General features: G+C 40.4%; 1 protein-coding gene across 9 annotated transcripts in view; it reads left to right on the top strand.

The window, feature by feature from the left end:
* Positions 1–15,705, top strand: part of FOXP1 (forkhead box P1) — a 631,238-nt gene that overhangs the window by 379,809 nt on the left and 235,724 nt on the right. For all 9 annotated transcript variants that reach the window (XM_003894193.5, XM_017954274.3, XM_009200346.4 and 6 more), the window contains one exon: positions 5,284–5,474. In XM_003894193.5, the coding sequence (XP_003894242.1) occupies positions 5,295–5,474 (180 nt within the window). In that variant the 5' untranslated portion in view covers positions 5,284–5,294. The remainder of the gene's footprint in view (positions 1–5,283; positions 5,475–15,705) is intronic.

Genomic DNA, 15,705 nt, shown 5'->3' on the forward strand with positions numbered 1-15,705 from the left:
ATTAACTGCCCTGGAATCAAGACTGAACTTTTTGTTAGCTTAAAATCTTTCACAAGCATGATAACAAGGGCTTTATTTTCCCTAAATTTTCAGCATCAACACTGTAACCAAGGAAATAATCATAATAATAAAGCACTGCTTTAATTTACTATAAATACATTGGCCTGGACATTATGAATTTTCCAGAATACTTCCAGAGAGCAGCTCTGTTGGCAACAGCAATAAATAAGCATGCTAAACTCAGTCCTTGTCCTTTTCTACAAGTCCCTCCAGCACAAAAATTGAACCTTTGAAATCAGTAGCTCTGTAATGTTTCGAAGCAAGATGAGAAGTAGATCATTTTGGCTTCTTTAGGCTTTTTGACATCTATGCAACTGCAGCATCGACCTTTGTAGGGTTAGATTAAATGGATCACGTGATTTAAACAGGCTCAGTTCATCTGGAGGTGCCATACAGGAAGGCAGACTCAGTTTGGTGGTGTTTCTGGAGGAAGGACTTGTTTCTGGGTATGGTGTGACCATAACTTCATATTCAGGCACTTTGTATGATTATACAGTGTTTCCTGCTGTCAGTATGTCATGGAGCAAGGCAGTTGGTTAGTTACAGGATTAGTTATTCCCCCAGAGAGAAGCAGAAGTTAGGCAAACTGGGTGCCTGGGACAAGCTTCCTTGAAGAAAAGAGGGTGCAACGTCCCTGATAGATAAGATAGATTCCTCTCCTATATATATTGACTTGATTTCAGATGACTCTAATAGTGGCAATTCAAAGAAAAAGACAGTTGTTTGCAAAAGAGTGCAGATGCCTTATATCATTGTATTTTAATGCTTTTCTTTGTCCACCTGCACTCTCATTGTTGCCCTTCTGGAATTTCCTTAGTTTTCTTTTCATTAATTTCCTTATCCACTACCTAGCACAGGACTTTACAAACTAGAAATTCTTAATCATTTATTGAACGGACAGGTTCGTGTCTGAAACAAAATAGTTATGGCTACATCTATCCCTTAACCGATTGAGCTTTAGTTTTCTTATCTGTGAAATGGGGATAACATTTACCTGCCTTATCTCCCTCCTAGCCTTGTTACGAGTTTGAAAAGCACATCAGAGGGCTTTTGCAATTTGTGAAGTGTGATACAGATATAAAGGCTTATTAAATGACTTGGAACGTTTGATAGAAATATTGCTGGCCCAGACACTGTTAGAAATGTTCTTAGACATTGACACTCCTATTTTTTTCACATGTGCTTTTCAAAAAGCTGTTTTCTCCTGATTGGTGTGGGAGATTATGGGAAATTTTAAATCTTCCAACCTACATACTACTGTTAGCACTTGACTAATTAAGGACATCCTCAGACCAAAATAATCCTTTATGCAATTTTGGTCCCAAAGCCTGCACTCTCACAAACCTGATTCACAAGCCAAGCTGCTTGGCTTGATGCCTGCAAAACTTGTACTGGAGGACTTGGCAGTCTGCTTTGGAACTGCATGGAGCAAAAACAGGGCCTTCTCATCAAATTGTGTATTGGAGACTGTTCTTACTCCACCCACCAGAATGGTGTCTCACCAAGGAAACAAAAGCAGGACCCGTGTCTTAGACACCTGCTCTCAGGCCTGGGATCCCGATGGTCACATAGTCTGAAAGCAGCATTCTACCTGCAGCTCTCTTCCATCAGGACAGGATATTTGGCTAAATATGCCTCATTCTGAGAGCAGGGGTAGAGTTTATATATGTGCAATGCTGTTGTCTTTTGGGGATCAAGTCCCTGGCATGGGGAGGTATTCCCAGAAAGGGAAAAATACATACATACATACAGGCACACATATATATGTGTGCGTGTGTGTATATATATTCTATAGATTTTTTCTTTACATATGTTTGAGATATATCCTAATAATTAGATGGATTTCCTTGCTACCTACTCTAAAACAAATGCTCTCTTGCTTAAATACCTAACACTGTGCCTTTTCCTATAATCCTTTTTTTCTCTCCCCCCACCCCTTTTTTGAGACAGAGCCTCGTTCTGTCGCATGCTCTCTGCTCACTGCAACCTCTGCCTCCCGGGTTCAAGCAATTCTCCTGCCTCAGCCTCCCAAGTAGCTGGTATTACAGGCATGTGCCACCACGCCCGGCTAATTTCTTTGTATTTTTAGTAGAGAATGGTTTCACCATGTTGGCCAGGCTGGTCTCGAACTCCTGACCTCAGGTGATCTGCCTGCCTTGGCCTCCCAAAGTGCTGGGATTACAGGCATGAGCCACTGCACCCGGCTCTTTTCCTTTAGTTCTGTACAAAGCGGCAAGTTTGTGGAAGAGAGACTGAAATGCCCAGGGAAAAGTACCTAGATTTCACAGATTCATTTCTTTTTTGGTGATGAACAAGGCACTCTTGCTATCACAGATTATCTCATTACCTGATTCTTGTATCTTAGGGAAGATTTTGGTTATTTTTGAAAAATGCTTTACTCTGTGGTAAGAATATAACTGCAATTTCTAAAGGACTATAATTATTAGAAAGTCTGATCTGAAGACATGAGAATGAAAAAATAATAATAAAAATCAAGAAACGAGAGTGAATCAGCTGTTACTTCTCAGTTTGTTTCCCACCTGCTAGTGAAAAATGCCATTCTCAATCCACTTTAGAATTGGATCAACTTAAAAAATATATACGTCTTTTGGGTTTATGAAGTCTGTATCAAGTTGGATCATGCTATGCAGTGAAAGGAAATGAAGAAAGATGTGAATTTTTCTGCTTTTAATTTTTCCATTTGGTTTTTGTGCAAGTCTGCAGAAAACAGACTTCATCCAATTTCTAGCAAGAAAACAATGTCCTCTAAAGATACCCAAAGATTGAAATTTCCCTGTTGTCACATTTCATGTATGGGGCAGAAATCTGTGGCATTGGTTGTACATATGTCCTTACACAATTGGAACACATTTGCGTAAAAATTTTCTGCCCTTTAATCTGGGATTGGTATTTCACATTAAAGTCTTAATTATTCAGGCATTTCTCAGCTTTCATGTTTGAACTCTTTACTTCCTTTAATGACTTTTGCTTTTCCTTTTCCAAATCTTGGTCTGTGAACTTGGAGTGTGACCTTGCCTTTTTCATTGTTTTGCCCCCACTGAACCTCAACTTTAAAAATACACATTGTGGTTAAGAGCTTTGACTTAACTGAACTGGTTCAAATCCTGATTCCACCATTACTGGCTGTGACATGTAGTGGACAAATTAAATAACTTGTGGAGGCTTAGTTTTCTCATCCGCAAACTGGGGGTAACAATCGTCATCAGCACTGAACTGGAGAATGTGTGTAAATCACCTGCATTAGGGCCTGCCTGACCCAACACTGGTGATTGGTAGATGGTAGCAGTTGGTATTAGCAAATGTTATCTGTCTTTCGTCATCTTTGGACATCTTTTCTCAGCCAAGGGCTGAATTGGCTCTCTGGGATAATGGTTTTGTTCCCAGAGAGTAGTAAGAGTGAATGTGAAATGTATTTACACGTAACTAAGTGATATTTTCTTTTTTTTTTTTTTTTTTTTTTTTGAGACAGAGTCTTGCTCTGTAGCCCAGGCTGGAGTGCAGTGGCATGATCTTGGCTCACTGCAACCTCCGCCTCCCGGGTCCCGGTTCAAGCAATTTTCCTGCCTTAGCCTCCTGAGTAGCTGGGATTACAGGCACACACCACCATGCCCAGCTAATTTTTGTATTTTTAGTAGAGGCAGGGTTTCACCATATTGGCCAGGCTGGTCTTGAAGTCCTGACCTGCTGATCCGCCCACCTTGGCCTCCCAAAGTCCTGGGATTACAGGCGTGAGCCCGGCCCTAAGTTATATTTTCTAGCTACTCATTTTGCACCATATTTCTTTTTCTTTTTCTTTTCTTTTGTTTTGAGATGGAGTCTCGCCCTGTCACCTAGGCTGGAGTACAATGGCGTGATCTCAGCTCACTGCAACCTCCACCCCCTGGGTTCAATCAGTTCTCATGCCTCAGCCTTCCGAGTAGCTAGGATTACAGGTGTCTGTCACCATGACTGGCTAATTTATTTTTTCTTTTCTTTTTTTGTACTTTCAGTAGAGACAGGGTTTCACCATGTTGGCCACACTGGTCTCGATCTCCTGATCCCAAGTGTTCCACCTGCCTCATCCTCCAAAAGTGCTGGGATTATAGGCGTGAGCCACCACCCCCAGGCCTATATATTTTTTTTCTATTAGACTTTTAGTACCTTCGGCTAGGTGCCATGGCTCACGAGGCCTGTAATCCCAGCACTTTGGGAGGCCTAGGCGTGTGCATCACCTGAGGTCACGAGTTCAAAACCAGCCTGGCCAATATGATGAAACCCTGTCTCTACTAAAAATACAAAAATTAGCCGGGTGTGGTGGTGGGCACCTGTAATCCCAGCTACTTGGAAGGCTGAGGCAGGAGAATTGCTTGAGCCCGGGAGGCAGAGGCAGTGAGCAGAGGTAGTGCCACTGCACTTCAGCCTGGGTGACAGAGCAAGGCTCTGTCTCCAAAAAAAAAGTGTAATATCAACAAATAGTGCCTGCACATGTTAAAATTTAATGTTTATACCTAAGATGCTCTATAGGATGACTTGCTGGTTTTTGAGCAAAGGAACCAGATAGAAGAAAAATTTAATCTTGGGCCGGGCACAGTGGCTGCAATCCCAGTACTTTGGGAGGCCGAGGCGGGTGGATCATGAGGTCAGGAATTCAAGACCAACCTGACCAACATGGTGAAATCCCTTTCTTTACTAAAAATACACAAAAAATTAGCCGGGCATGGTGGCGTGCACCTGTAATCCTAGGTACTCAGAGGCTGAGGCAGGAGAATGTCTTGAACCCGGGAGATGGAGGTTGCAGTGAGCCGAGATTGCACCAGTGCACTCCAGCCTGGGCGACAGAGCGAGACTCCATCTCAAAAAAAAAGAAAAAAGAAAAGTTTAATCTTGAATTCTAGGTTTACCTACAAATATTAGTTTTTCTAAGGGTAAAATAAATATATATATATATATTATATATATATGTGTGTGTGTGTGTGTGTGTATGTATGTATATTTAAAACAATACTACTGAAACTTGAATTGGGAATGACAGTTTCAGACCCAAAACTAGGGACCTGACCCGCTAATGAGGGGATAAGTTGAGTGAAAGAAAATGACAACTGTTTACAGATTTTGGCAACATTTAAACCAAGGCCGTTCCCCTTATGCACAACAACTGTTTTAACAGCTGCTTTTTTTTTCTCCCCCCCCACCCGCCCCCCATCTTGGAAATCCTTGTATCAGGTTTTTGAGTCATGATGCAAGAATCTGGGACTGAGACAAAAAGTAACGGTTCAGCCATCCAGAATGGGTCGGGCGGCAGCAACCACTTACTAGAGTGCGGCGGTCTTCGGGAGGGGCGGTCCAACGGAGAGACGCCAGCGGTGGACATCGGGGCAGCTGACCTCGCCCACGCCCAGCAGCAGCAGCAACAGGTACCGGGGCTTTGGAGTCCTGGGAGGTGGAGGGTGGTGGGTGCGAATTTTACCGCTGAATTTTACGTTTAATGACGATCTCGCGATCAGCGTTTTGTGCTCACCTGTCTGCCAATCTGTCATTCTGTCAGTGGCATCTCATAAACCATCGGCCCTCTAGGGGTCCCAGCAGTTGGCTTAAGAGACTAATTTTCAAGCCCTTGGGAGTTGGAAAGTCCTGCAGATCCCCTTGTGGGGAACAGTTGCTGAGTCGAAGATTGAGTGGACCTGTGTCAGCCTAACCTTTCCCTATTTTGAATAAAATCATTCTTTGGAGAAATGGTTCCCACTGCTTTCACGCAAAAATAAAAATTAAATGAAAAACAGGCTTAAGCCTGTGAAGAAGGAAATAAGAGCTAAGGAATAAAAGAGAGAAAAAGAGTAGATGAGTAAGGAGAGTTGAAATAAATACATAGAAATACAGGCAGAAATGCTGAGATAACAGCCAAAACATGTAGAACACGGGCATCACTGTGGGAAGCTGCTTTCCTCTACCTGTAGGATTTGGGGGTTTAGGGTATTTACATATGTTCCCTGTATTCATGCAGCAGTGGGTTTGTGGCTAAGTCTTACTGCTTTGAGTTATCTCTTATTGGTGCCTCCCCAAAATGTACGTAACTTGGGGTATACTCATTGCTGTTAGTTATACTTTTTACAGGTATGGAACTAGGTACCTGTGAGTGACTGGTAAAACATTTCCGGATGGTACAGGCGACCCAAGAAATGGTGTTTTGTTCTCAAAGTGTTGATAAAAATTCAAATAAGTAAACGGCATTTGCTTGAAGACTGGCTTTGGTTTTCTAGCCTGTCTCGGAATCAGGAAATATTATTAGGATTTGTTAATGATAATAGATGGTTTATGACCTGTTTTGTTCTTGATTTACTTATTCAAAACATAGTTATGATGCCGCTCAGAAACAGGTGAATTAAAAAGAATGAAGTATCTTTGGGCCTTTCTGAAAGCTACAGTAACTTCTGTGGGGAGGAAGAAGATAGGGACAAAGTGCTTCTCAAACCATTTTCTTGCAATCTGTGTCAGAGAAGCTAAGCTTATGTTTGGGATGCAACTTTGAGACAAGCTCTAAACCATGTTTATTTTCTCCTTGCAAAGAGTTGAGTAAGGAATGATTCGGTTGTTAGCTCCTTACGAGGTGGTGGAACCAACATGAGACTGTGGAACCTGTTGGGAGAAAGATGCAACAAAGCGAAAGAAAGGAAAAGTAACAGACCAGCAAAAGTCTTAATTCAGAGGACTTCCTGCAAGTGATTTGATCTTTCTTTCATTGGCAGCCCAAACCCATTTGTGCCTGCACCACGAGCTCACTTCAGACGGAATTTGTGATGTTTGTTGTGTATAAACTTTGTGCATTTAAGTTAGTGCAGATGGCCAAATTCCAACCAGTGAGGTTGTTAGCAAAACCGCGCAGTAGATAGTAAAAGGGTCTCCGTGTATTTGTGCTAGTACATGTTCATGTGATGTTCTCAGCCATTTTTTTCAGAATAAATAGTTAATGTTTTTGAATGACATCTTCTATGCCCTTACCAGATGAGTGTCAAGATTGACTATTTCTTTATGAAGCACTTGAACACTTGAGACGGGGCTACTGACTGATGTGGTGATACTAAATAATTAGTATTTAGATTACATTAATTAAATAAATGGGAAATTAACTTTTGATTTTTATTTGAGGAGCTAAAAATCATTCAGGATCTCCAAAAAACTTTACATATAAACCATCAAAACATGTGGTTTACATATAAACCCAAAACACGCATGCGTGCACACACACAACAGCAATAACAAATTGGCTACATAGAATAAAATTATAAAAGCCTATTTCACCAACATCTTCCTTAAAAAGTATCAGTTGCAAATGTATTTATCCACATCTTCCTTTGGCCGTGACCACTTTGGAAAATTTACTGTTACTGGTTATTGATAAAAAGGTCAAGAAATGTTTTATGATTAGACTTTTATACTGTTTTTAAATGTTTTTATGACAGTTTTTTTCTCCGTATGCCGTTGACACATTTTGGGAAGAAACAAAGCAGTGGGGTCTATCATTGTGGCTAAAACCCCCTGTATTGTGGTTAGCAAAGCCTTTTGAGGTCTTTTAAAATATAACATTGACAGCTGTTCAACTCCCCTAAGTATATGATAAGGCTCTTAACAGGTTGTTGGGGAAAAGGGAAATCTGTAGATGAAATAAGAAAAACTACAGGACTGAAAATATTTCTACAGGACTAGAGTTATCAGAGTTTTCTTCCGGACTGAAAACTGCAACAATTAGACAGTTTGGAGAAGTGTGAGCATTCTACAATGGACTATGGTTGTTTTCATCATTTTTATTCTACAGGTTTTTACTTGAAGTGAGAATACCAGCAGTGAGAAAATCACAGCCATGCTGAATTCATTACTGCGGTAGTCACACAAAACCACGGATAAAATTTCAATAACTGCAGGCCACAGTTGAGTAAACAGTTGCACTGAAATTTAATTCCTGTTGACTTTTCCCCCATTCCTCGCCAGGGGCACATTCAGATTCCGTAGTACAAAGACAACAGGGGTTACAGCTTTGATTAATGTAGGACAGTGGAAGAGAATTAGAACTGTAAAATATGTTAGAAGTCCATGGAACACGAAGATCTGGCTTAAAAGGGCCTGGCATAAAAATGAGTTAATTATGCTGTGTATTATGTTGAATGTTGGAGGATTTTCAGTTGCACCAATACCATCATTGAGAATATGGGGAGAGTTTTTACTTAGTGCCAGGATTTAAAATAAATAAATGCAAACCTTTCCATGTTTGCTCCATATTATCAAAGATAATTACAAATTACAGCAAATGCCCTTTTCAGGATGGGAGGGCCCTGACAAAGATTCACTATGGAGTACACTAGTTCCATAGTGAGTTTTGTTTGTAGGTTGACTTATTTATGTTCAAATGGCATTGTCATTTCTAAAAATTAGTTAGTTGACAACCTAGAGAAATGGGGCAAATCTGGCTTTTCCATCTTCTTTTGAAAAATTAGAATATCTGGTAACCTTGGGCTGATAGTCCTACAAGGGCAACAATTGTTGGGAGATGAATTGCTATTGAAGACAGGGAGCCCTCCAGCCTGCTCTCATTCCCACCAGCAGCATTGCTCATTTATGCCTCTAGGTAGTGGAGTTGGCAATTCTGGGCTGGAAGGTAGACTCATCACTCAGAAGCCATCAGCCCAAGAGAGGTGCTGCCATTAGCTGGTAGAGCCTGCCAACACACTCACAAACTGTCTTCCTTCCTCAAAACTAAATGTATTACCTCTGTAATGTTTCAACTCTATTTATGTCTGGGCCATGAAACTATTATAACAATAGTTTTCTAATAATATAATTTGATAGAGTTTCTGAACATTTTCTTTTATCCATTGAGTAATTCTTTACCCGATACCATAACTGCTTTTTATTTCCTATTATGCCTGCACCATTTCTATGTCTGTAAAAGTTGTATTGGATGTGCACTACTCCATTATGAAACTCAGCAACAAATACTATTAGCAATTACTAAAGTTTTTTTTTTCCTTAAAGAAAGGATTTTAAAATGTCCAGAACAATTTCATAAACTGTGTGGATTAATGCATTTTAAAAGTCTTGAATTTTAGAAAGCAGAATTTTATTTCCATATTGCTGCAAATGAGAGCTGTTTCAGATAAGCATATTACATAGAGCATAATGTTTAGAAGTTTCTCCATATACAGCATATGCTGTCAGGTCAATTAACAGAATGCATTCTAGAAAATGTTTATTCAATAAAAATGAATAGCTGTTAAATAAAACAGCTATTTCTTCACAACATTCCATTTAATGATGAGGTTTTTGTGGGGTTTCTTTCTTTCCTTTTTTTTTTTTTGGTACCACCTGGCAGTTTTATTGTCTGCAAGTCAGTATAGAGAAAGCTTTGGTTGCTGCAGTTTTGAGGTGTGGCTACCTTTTTATATGAAGAGAGCAGTTTAGAGGGAATCTGTGAGAAAAAACCTAAGACATGCTGTATTTGGAATTTGAACATGTATTATTTAGAGAGTGTGGATAAGCAAAGTGTTTACTTCCCGTGGCTTCTTTCTTTGACATCTGGTTTAAGGTGTTGGGTCTTGTGGCCCAGAAGACTGTGTATGTTTTAAGTTAGCAATGTAAAAGAAGGAGAGAAAATGTGAAATGACTAGTAAGGAGGTGGGAACGGTAGATAGGAAATTCTCTTGAAAAAGAAGAAGGGGAGTAAAGAGGACCCATCAGATTGAATTTTTCCAATGAGCCATTGAAGGAGGTCAAAGATTAGTCACTTCCCAGAACACAAGAAGATCAGAGAAATGGGTGGGACTCAGGCAAAGAGTCTAGTTATGTACATTCAAAGGGATGTAGAGGTCAGCTGTGGTGGCTCACACCTGTAATCCCAGCACTTTGGGAGGCTGGGGCGGGCTGATCACTTGAGGCCAGGAGTTGGAGACCAACCTGGCCAACATGGCAAAACCCTGTCTCTACTAAAAATAGAAACATTAACTGGGCATGGTGGTGCACGACTGTAGCCCCAGCTGCTCAGGAGGATGAGGCAGGAGAATCACTTGAACCTGGGAGGCAGAGGTTGCAGTGAGCCAAGATTGCGCCACTGGGCTCCAGCCTGGGCAACAAATGAGAGTTTGTCTCAAAATAAGTAAATAAATAGACAACAACAACAAAACAAAGGGGATGTAGAAAATACAGTACCGGAGGAACCTGGGAGAATCAGGAATTGAAATCCCAGGGTCCTCTGAACATGGGAAATGGTAGTAGAGGGACCATAGTGTCAGTGTTTTAAGTTTAACTTTTTTTGTTTCAGCATAAATAAATACACAAGCAGGCTGCATGCAGTGTCTCATGCCTGTAATCCCACCATTTTGGGAGGGCAAGGCAGGCAGATTGCTTGAGCTCAGGAGTTTGAGACTAGCCTGGGCAACATGGCAAAACCTCATCTTTACAAAAAATACAAAAGTTATCTAGGGATGATGGCACATGCCTGTGGTCCCAGCTACTCATGAGGCTGAGGTGGGAGGATCCCTTGAGCATGGTAGGTTAGGGCTGCAGTGAGCTGAGATCTTGCCACTGCACTCCAGCCTGGGCTGGGTGACAGATTGAGACCCTGTGTCAAAAAACAAAAAATACACAAGCAAATGAAATTTCTTCTCTTCACATTCAAAATGGCAAAATGCATCCCTTCATTAGTTATTGTTAGTGAAATTGCTGGTGGATATTGAGTCGAAGAAGAAAGCTGTCCCGCAAACATTTCCAGCTTTTTAATTGCCTCTGAGAAACAGTGCCTGCAAGAAATAGCTGTTGGTGTCTGTACTGGATGAAGCACCACTGCATGAAGGTGCTTATTGCATCTCATTTTTACCCATAGGCCTCTGGGGCACCATATCAAAATTCCAGAGGCCATTCCTGGCCTTGTTTCATACCTTATGGAAAATGACGCAGGTTATATGGTATGGATCTATAGGTGTAAAGACTGGGTAGCAATGGCTGGGTTGGCCATACCATTCTACCACTTATTTCTTTGAAAAAGGTGGCTTATGAACTTCATTAGGAATGCCCTCAAGTGGCCTTTCCCATTGTAGCTGCTGGAGACTGTGTCTGAAAGGAGGGTCTCTTGATGCTGACAGGGAAAAGCTGGTCAGCACCTCTGTGTCCTAGAAGGGGAACTTCCAGGAAGGGGGCATAGAAGAAGGTATTACTAGTATTTATTGAATGCCTTAATGGGGCCGGGTACTGTGCTGGGGGCTAGCACCTTCCCTTGCTGGTAGGTAAAAACTAAGCTGTAATTTTAAAGGAATTGCTATGCTGAGATATACTTTTATTGAAGACGTTGCAGTAGTTCAAGTAGTGTGGTAAGTATTGATGGTCAAAAATATTTTGTGTAGGAATGAATGCCACCAAAATGTTAGTGATAACCATAGAAACAAACTGAAACAAAACTGAGACAGGAATTCAGATAATTCTGACAAATAAAGAAAAAGCAGCCACAACACTGACCCCCCACATTGTCTTAATTCCCTTTGTGGCTGTTTCTAGAAAAGGCATATTTCACCCTGAATGCTAAATATAGTTCTCTACTCTGTTAGTTTAGACCTGCCTTCCATCAAAATATTGTTGTCAAAGATTTATGTAACTTGTGATGTGAGACTTGTATGAAATTCTTTCAAGTTTTGATTACTAAACAGTTGTGTGTCATTAATCTCTCCATTGAAAATTAAAATGGCATGAGAAGCAAAAGAAGAAAAAAGACCCATAACATAGGAGAATGTGGTAATAGAAAGCCAGGTGCCACATTTCATTATGAGTGAAGTGTACCCTCTTGACTTCAAGAGAAAGCTTTGCCACTTTGAAAAGGTAATTTTAAGCCCTGACCTGTGAGCTAATAAAAATAATCATAAAAAAAGAACGCCCTATCTCTTGTCTACTCACAAATCTGTTTTTGAACTTTCAGGAGGTATGACTTTAATGGTAATTTGTTGACAGATTAGTTTCAGTGATTGTGAAGAGTTTGTTTTTGCAAAACTGGCAGGTCCTATCTGTTCTCTGAAGGCAAGGAACCTACTTTGCTGTTTTGCAATGGCTTGCGTTTATTGACAACTAGCGCTGAGCAGGCAGAATTGGAATGTTTATATAATGTAAACCTATAGCTCGCCTGATGGAGTCTAGCGTACTTTTAGGTAGTGCATAGATTACTTGATAAAAAGGGTTACAAGGTGACTGCTTTTATGACAAAGAAGAATAGCAATATAAATGCCGGTGGTACACTGAGCCACAAGAAGGAAGTTTATGTAGGGAATTGAACCCCATGTTAGAAAGTTTCTTTTCATCACTTTGTCTTTGAACTCAAATCTATTGTAATTATGAAGTGTTACTTGTAACATTCCAGAGACCCTTTGCTAAATACTCTGTTTGATTTGATTCATAGAAATACAGCCACATTATCTCCCCTCCCCCAGACGAAAAAATGTCGTCAAGAGTTTCCCATACTGACCTTGTGAGTGCCACTAAAAAACAGCTGCAATTTATTTCTTTGATCGTTTGCATATTCTTTGATTTCACTTTTTTCTTTTTCCTTTTTCTTTCCTTTCTTTCTTTCCTTTTCCTTTTTTTTTTTTTTTTTTTTTTTTTTTTTTTTTTGAGACAAGGTCTAGCTCAGTCACCCAGGTTAAAGTACAGGGTTGCGATCATGTCTTACTGCAGGCTTGACCTCCCCGGGCTCAAACGATTTTCCCACCATCAGGCTCCTGAGTTGCTGGTACGGCAGGCCAGCTGTTTTTTGTTGTTATTTTTCTGTTTTGTTTGTTTTCCTGTAGAGATACGGGTCTCACCATATTGCCTAGGCTGGTCTTGAACTCCTGGGCTCAAGGGATCCTCCTACCTCATCCTCCCAAAGTGCCAGGATTACAGGCATGTGCCACCACACCCAGCCTCATTTAACTGTTATTTATTGAGCCTCAGTATGTGGAAGAAAATGGGGGTGGAGGGGGAACTGATATGTTAGGTGCTAGGAAAACATGGGAGAATAACTTAGAGTTTACTTAGCTAGAGCCTGAAGAATAACTATGGAGGCAGTAGAAAGATGGTGAAAAGGCAGATTGGGTTCAGCTTATGGGAGGCTTCTAAGTAGAGAAGAAAGGTCATATGAGAGGGAGTGTATTAAAAGTAAATGAGAAGGTTGAACCTAGCTGGGTTGGAAGGGAAGAAATCCCAGAGAGATGAGGGGCCATGACAGTGTTACTGCAGTTGGTCTGACATTTAGTAATGGGCCACTAACGTGGCCCCAGTGAATTGAGGGTGCCCTGTTGTTGATCCCTCCTGGCTTCTTGAACATCTCCTCCTCCATCTGAATGCCTTAGTGAAGTGTAAGTTCCATCAGGGAATGGGGGCTGAGATCACTGTCCTCATTCCCTGGTACTTCCGCAGCACGCAGCATAGTATCTGATGTAGGGCAGTTCTTTGACAGACTATTTATGAATGAGTGAAACACAAAGAGAAAGGAAGGACTGGATAAGAAGAGATTGTTGAGGAGAATGTTGGGAAACCAGCAGGACCTTTTGAATTTACGAGGTATGCAAATACCAAGGAGTTGGAGTTACCAATGATGAGTTAGGATGTTCCATCTTAATGACTGGCAAAATGGGGGCACTGTGAAACAGAAAAGAGAGGGGCATGGGGAAGAACCTGAACTCCTTTCTTAGCTGCCACTAACAGGTTAAGAACTTATAATAAAGGATGGGGTTATTTTGAAAAAGACATTTTTTAAAAAGACTTTTTTTACAAAGGCATTCTGTGTAGCTAAAAGTCACTATTTTGATTGCATATGTTTACTTGCGTTGAAATTATCAAGTATTTTCCATTTAGCCTTTGACAGTTACTAATGAGTACATCTTCCAAAAGTCACATGGGAAGTACTGATAAACTGCTAGTGCTCCTAGTGATCATGGAATGGGCTTATCTCTTGGAGAGAACAAAACTACGAAGTTAGATCTTTGATAAAGTCTTTGTTCCATATTGACACAAGCCTCTTAGAATGAATTTGTTTTTAAGGTGGTAGGGGAGTGTATGTTGTGTTTCTTTTGTTGGAAAAGTACAATGTGCAATTATTAAACAGCTAGTGCTATTGGAAGACTCATTTAGGAGGTATAGATTAAACTGCCTGGGGACATAAAGGCCCAGTCTTCTTTGTGTATTTAAATTGAGCCATGCCCAGAGAGGGAAGGCGGGAAGCAAGCTCTGTTTTTCTCTTTAGTCCTTCCATGTGGACATTTTGCAGGATCTTCTCCATAAACTGATAGTGCAGATACCAACTGTGGAGGGTATTGGATTTTTTTTTTTTAAGGTTGGCAACCCTACGTTCCCCTTGAATTAACTGTTTTATCACTATTGTTAGACAGCTCCTTTTTGACTGTACCAAAAATAAAATGAACTTCCTAACACAGATTCCTCTTCAGCAACGTTTCTTCAGGTAGACCATTAATTTCAGAATTTTTTATCCACACAAACATAACTGAGTTTTCAGTATCACAGCCACCTATTAAAAGAGACAAAGTGTCCGGCACAATGGCTCACGCCTATAATCCCCTTTGGAGGCCAAGGTGGGTAGATCACCTGAGGTCAGGAGTTTGAGACCAGCCTAGCCAACATGGCAAAACCCTGTCTCTACTAAAAGTACAAAAATTAGCCGGGTGTGGTGGCGTGCGCCTGTAAACTCAGGAGGCTGAGGCAGGAGAATCACTTGAACCCGGGAGGCGGAGGTTGCAGTGAGCCGAGATTGTGCCACTGCACTCCAGCCTGGGCTACAAGAGCGAGAGGCTGTCTCAAAAAAAAAAAAAAAAAAAAAAAAAGAAAGAAAAAAAAAAAAGAGGCAGAGCATCCACTGATCCTAAATTCATGTTTTTATCACATTACCTTGTCTCGTCTTCAACTTCTGTCTCTCCACATTGAAGGGAAGGTGACATGATGTCTTCTTAGTCATTCAAATCCAATAACTTTTAATCTGAAGGTTAAGTAGTGAGATATAAACTAAGAGATGATAATATCAATTTTATGTTCACTGAAGGGCACAATATACCTCTTCCTAGTAGAGGGAAAATTGTGCGTAAAATGTCTTTTGCTTTTCAACAGCAGAGTCATGCCTCTCAGAGCCAAAAGAAGGCATATTTTTGGAAAAAATTAATAAAATAAGAGTTAGCATCCTAAAGCAGGACAAAAGTGACTTTTTATTATTATAATTATTAAGTGTTAATTTTTCAGGGCCGCATGATACAAAGTAGTTGTCTTTATCGCCTCCTGTATTGACTCTTGATATACCCTCGACAAACTCAACAACCTTTTACAAGGTTAAAGGCTGATAGAGAATGACATAATGCTCATTCTTTCCTGACTATTTTTAGTCCTAATGTGTATGATAAATAATACTGTGATAATATTGCTTACCTTCCCTCATTTTTTTCTTCCTATGGGTGATATTTCCATTTCAACTCAGTAGGAATTCAACATCCGAAAGCATTAAGTGAAAATGCATTTACAATGTGTGTTTTTATGATGATATTCTGATTTTTCTCATTCAATTTCTATTTCTTATAAACACAAAGTTTTGTGCTGTGTGCTATGTGTATATATCATGTGTATTTATATAGACTTACT

The sequence above is a fragment of the Papio anubis genome, chromosome 2 (assembly GCF_008728515.1).
Source record: "Papio anubis isolate 15944 chromosome 2, Panubis1.0, whole genome shotgun sequence".
NCBI classification, from domain to species: Eukaryota; Metazoa; Chordata; class Mammalia; order Primates; family Cercopithecidae; genus Papio; species Papio anubis.